Source organism: Apaloderma vittatum, unplaced genomic scaffold, assembly GCF_000703405.1.
Source record: "Apaloderma vittatum isolate BGI_N311 unplaced genomic scaffold, ASM70340v1 scaffold23360, whole genome shotgun sequence".
NCBI lineage: Eukaryota > Metazoa > Chordata > Aves > Trogoniformes > Trogonidae > Apaloderma > Apaloderma vittatum.
The window spans coordinates 5,045-10,272 of NW_009693180.1; the positions used below are offsets into that span (position 1 = coordinate 5,045).

General features: G+C 38.2%; 1 protein-coding gene across 1 annotated transcript; it reads right to left on the bottom strand.

Moving 5' to 3' along the window:
- Positions 1-1,953: 1,953 nt before the first annotated feature.
- GTF2H5 (general transcription factor IIH, polypeptide 5) lies at positions 1,954-5,008 on the bottom strand. The gene is made up of 2 exons (XM_009878193.1): positions 4,974-5,008; positions 1,954-2,134 (listed from the first exon to the last, which is right to left on the bottom strand). Exons 1-2 carry the CDS (start codon positions 5,006-5,008, stop codon positions 1,954-1,956), a joined length of 216 nt encoding a protein of 71 aa, XP_009876495.1.
- Between the last annotated feature and the right edge of the window lie 220 nt (positions 5,009-5,228).

Here is a 5,228-nt window from a genome sequence, read left to right on the forward strand (position 1 = left end):
TAATTGCATCTGCCATGTTAAGACTACAGATTATCTCTCTGTTAAAAAACATCTAATAATCTTCCACAAAACAACAGCTATGAGGCCAATGTTTGAACAATCTTGAGAAAGGCATATCAAACCATAAACCATTCATAAAAGATTTCAGCTTTTTATTCCAAGTGAAGATGTGCTCTTCATGGGTAGGTTCTTGATCTGCATGGCTAGAGAACCATCCACTTGTAAAAGAAAGATGAAACAACTTGGACCAAACCCCATTGTTCTATACAGTCAGAAAGGGTGGTACCAGAAACTACACGAAGCTAAATTCCACGGGGTTATTTGCTCATCCACATGAGCCTCAATATATGCAATTCCGCAGAATGTTGGGTGAATTTTTAATTAGAAACATGTAATGATGCTTTCTGCTGAAGCTTTGCCATTCCTGAGGAAAAAACCCAACCAACCAAAAAACGCTAAACAAACAAAGAAGTCCACCAACTAATCTGATATCTGCTGGACAAGAAAAAAAAAAAAGCAATGGTGGGAAAGTCAGTAAGGAAAACTATTACTTATAAGGAAGGCTGTTTACACTTGCTTTTCTCAAGAAAAAAAAAAAAAGATGACATATGATGTACATGAGCAGCTCTGAAAACCAAGTTTCCCTTTGAATTAATATCCTAGAAGTTTTTCCACTTATAAACGATTACTTATAGATACAATAAATTTGACTATTTTGAGTAGAAAGTAGGGTAAGACAAAAGGTAATATATATTATTCTTGTTTCCATAACCTATTTCTGACACATTTGAAGACAGAAATCTTCAAGGTTTTATCACCATACACTACCTGCCTTATTCAGTTAGCCAGTGTCTGGAGACAGTAAGTAGGAAATACAGTGTCAAAACCAAGCCAAACCAAACCTACGAAACTATAAGGCCTTTTCTTTGCAGCAAAGTGCAATGGGGCGGGGGAAGAGCTAAGCTGAAGAAAAAAAAAAAAGGCACAATCAAAACCAAAAACCCAACACCCCCCAAAAAAACAGAACCAGCTTTCTTCTTCGCAGGTAGAACAACCGAGTCTTTATTTGCCCTTCCTGACAACATAGCTTATGATGACTAGGTCTTATCTTCAGTGGAAATATACAAGCAATTACATCTAAAGGATTGGTCTCCCACTTATGTTATCCCTTTCATTTGCTTTTGTTGATACAGAATTAAAATCGGATGATTTTTGGTAATGGATTTTGTTGTCTCCACTCTCTCATATCCCCAGCCCTACAACCCCCTAGATTACCACCATCACTCCCCAAATCCAGAACAACACAGAAAGCATAGCCTTAGTAAAAGTGGGCAAGTAGTATGGGGCATTTGTAAAATGTTTTGGGGAAAAAACCCAGACAAAAAACTCAACAACAACAAAAAAAACAACAGAAAAGCCAAGAGGAAAACTCACACCAACTTTGATTTTGGTGTATAAAACCTATTAAGTTAAAGCAGTATCTGATCACACCTTTAACTTAGAGATGTAGCATCAAACACAGATCCATCTTTAACAGACATTCTTTATACTCTGTCAGCCATACTATAACTAGATTTAATCAATTCCACAGGAATGTAACATGTCAGAGGAGGTCATATAGCATTCCAGTACAGAAACACCACTCTCATTTTTAGGTTGCACCATCTTGCAAGATAAAAACCCTGAAGGATAAACAGAGAGCATGCATGAAAAATTCTCTAGGCAAGTTCTCAACTGTATAATTTGAAGGATTTTAACAGATACCATAATCTTTCAAAATAAGAAATGAAATCCAATTAAAGGGGATCATTTTTGTAGACAAAATACATTTTCTAAAGTAGCCACTTCCATGTAGAACTCGCTAATCACAGTGTATCTATTAAAACAGTAACAAATCAAGCTACTGCAATTCACTATTCCACACCTTGCAGTATTCTCATTGCTCTAGTCTTTTCACTTCTGAGTAATAGGAAAAGAGTTCTGGTCCATTAACTCGCCCACTCTCTCCTGGAGGAAGTTAACCAACTCGGCTAATACAAAAACATGAGTTTCATCCAGGTCTTGTATGATGAACTTCTTTCCCAATGCATTTGACTCATCCAAGTACAGCAGAAATTGCTTCATCGCTGGGTCACTGCAGAGACAAACACACATCAGATCTCACCTCATCGTAATAAGATACCATTAAAAACAAACAAAAACCCCCCACCATTTAAAGACACTCCCAAGATTCTTTGGGAAATCAGTATTACTTTCAAGGGTTGCTCACAATTCAAATGCATTTGGAGCTTTTAAAGTTGTTTCTTTCATGATACTAATTGCTTGGGTTACTTCAGAGATAAGAAAAAAATAATAACAAAGTCTAATGAGAAGAAAGAACTACTTCCTTGATCAGCAGAAGTGCCTCTACACTGCTGTTAAATCAGCTTAAAAAAACACAAAAAAACCACCAACAAACAAAAACCTTTATTAAGGCAAGTCTGAACTTACATTTCTATCTTCAGCAACAGCACCATAAAAATATGCTTTCTTAAAGCATATTTTTGTTTAAGAGTAATCAAAACCCAGGTGAATATAGGTCTCACTTGTAGTACAGTACAGAGAAAAAGTAGTCCTGTATGAATTGAACATCTATCACACGTAACTGAACAGTCTCTTCTTTTTCACAGTAACACCTTCTAAGTTAAATTTAATTGTTTAGAAGAAAACAGTTTGCAAGTATGGAAATTACCAGTAACTAAAACAGCTAACTAAGGAGCTAGATGAAGTGGCTTCGAAATATAAGCTCTTTGACCCAATGAAATTTTGAAGAATTTGGAAATTTTACCACTAGTAGTTTTTAGAAAACAGGAAAAACATGTCTTTGGTAAAACTTAGTATTTGACTGCAACAACTGGGACAGAATATGTGCAAGCAATACAGAAAATTGGAATCAGGTGGTTCAAAATTATGAACATAACTGTTTTGGCAACAATAAAAATTCTTTAAAAGAACTCGTAATAACACAGCGTATCTTAAAATAACCCCTCGGTTAATCTCTCTTTCAAATGCAGTATGAGGACCAATTCTCCCTTACATAAATATATATATATATATGGTGAAATGCCACAGCAACTCAAAAAACAACCTTCACTATCAGCCTCAAACTCAAAGAAGCATGACCAGAGTAAAATGAGCTTTCAAAGTACAAAGTAATTTTGAGGAAAGAATAGGAAAGTCTAGAAGCTATGTAACCATTCTTTATGTGCTACGGCATGCAAGAAGAGAAACAGAAGAGAAACAGTACAGTTGAGAGAAGTCAGATACCAGAAGTATGTGATTCCCAACATTCCTTCATATCCTCTTTCGGAAGGGTGAGGGGAGGTTTATCTTTTGTTTCACTCAGCTACACTTTAATGACTCCAATTAGCAGTACCAGATGGCTTAGCTTTTGTCCTAGCTGGTATGACCAGCCTGTAGGATGTCAGGCAGTATCCTGAGACTGGTTTTCACACACTCAACATACAGAACTGTAATCAGTGCCAGTAGATGGATGTCACAGCTGAAACAGTGATCTCGTTACAGTACTTGGAGATTATAATACCTGATATAGTGTCTTCAGGAAAGTTTAGCTATTTATTGGAAGCATATAGAATAAAACACCTGCAAAACAGTTCACTATTTTATTTGCATGATTTGCACATTCACAAGTGTGTATTTTTCCCCCAGTCCCTGTCCATTTGGTATCTTAAACACCCTCAGAAAATTGGTTCGTGAAAAATTTGTATATGACATGTAAACAAGTGGACAAGTTCAGCAATTCTGCATCCTCTCCTAGGACGGAATCTCACGCCCAGACATAGGCTACCTATATGCAAAGGTGGGGAAAAAGCCAAATGAACAGAACCAAGCCACTAAGGGCTAGCAAAACCAACTCAAAGGTCAGTCTCCCAGGGCGCTGTTGAAAACATCTAATAACATAACAAGTGCTGTAGATTTGTTATCAGACAGAAGATTCCCTTGCCTGTCAGGAAGCATAAGTTCCATGCTAATACTACGTGGGATGTGGCCACAGGGCTGAATAAAAACACATAGATCTTTAGGTATGTGTAAAAGAAACACAGATGGTACAAAATAAAATATTTTGCTAAGTACTTGAGATTTTAGAACCTCTTGCTTTGTCAGTCAAGAATCCTGCTCTGGTCATCTTCACATAGCCAGCTGCAGGCAGCAAATTTCTTCTGAAGCAGGCAGCGAATGTCTTCTGCTCCAGAAGACCTGTCAAGCTTCTAGCATGGAGCAGAATTTAGGCTCTGAACTGTTCACACATAGCCATTAGCCATCTAGACTTCAGCTGGCGTACAGCAAAAGTCTTACATGTCATATAATACTATTCGATGATACCACATATCTTGACTGAGCGTTCTTTTTACTTTGGAGCTAAGCAGTTACCTGATTCTTAGTCTAGAGATTTCAGATTATATGAAAACACGTTTACTACACATATGTCAAACACTTCCTTCTACAACGTACAAGCATATTCCTTTCAAGTATGATCTACAAACAGAGTCACATGCCAACCCTGAATGGAATTTGGACTGGAGGCAAAAGTAGATAGGAAAGAAGGGATGGGAGATTATCTCATCTCACTCTAGAACCAGTAAAGAAACACATTACTCACAAATTACAACCAAAAAAGCCCCATTATTTGAAAGCAATATAAATAACGAGAGGGAAAATCTAATGGTTAAGCATAAGTGGAGAATAATATATTGAAATGAAAAAAAAAGAGTTTGGAATTAAGGTTACCTAAACCTGCTTCTTGTCTCCTTCTTCCCTCAAAGGCCTCACTTTTCTCATCTACTTATTCAGCATCACCTCTTCTCCTGACAATTAAGTTTTTTGGTCTGGACTCTTCAGTTACTTAGACTATTTCCAGCTCTCAAGAAATAAGCAGGCTCTGACACAGCGAGGCAGTAAGTTCTGTCACTAACCATTCGATCAGAACGCCCTTTAGAACATTCACCATCTTCTCAGTTCTCTTACAGACGCTGAAACGAAGAGGCGAAGAGCACAACTCTGGCTTTGGGCTGCACACGTGAACAGCGGAAACCTGAAAGGAGAAGAAAGAACGCCGTGGTTGAACCGCGCGGCCTTCCCAAGACACCGCGCCTCCCCCCACCCGGCAGCGCTGTTCCGCCGCCAGGCCGAGAGGTTCGGGGAGAGGCGCCCAGCACCAGCCCGGGGCA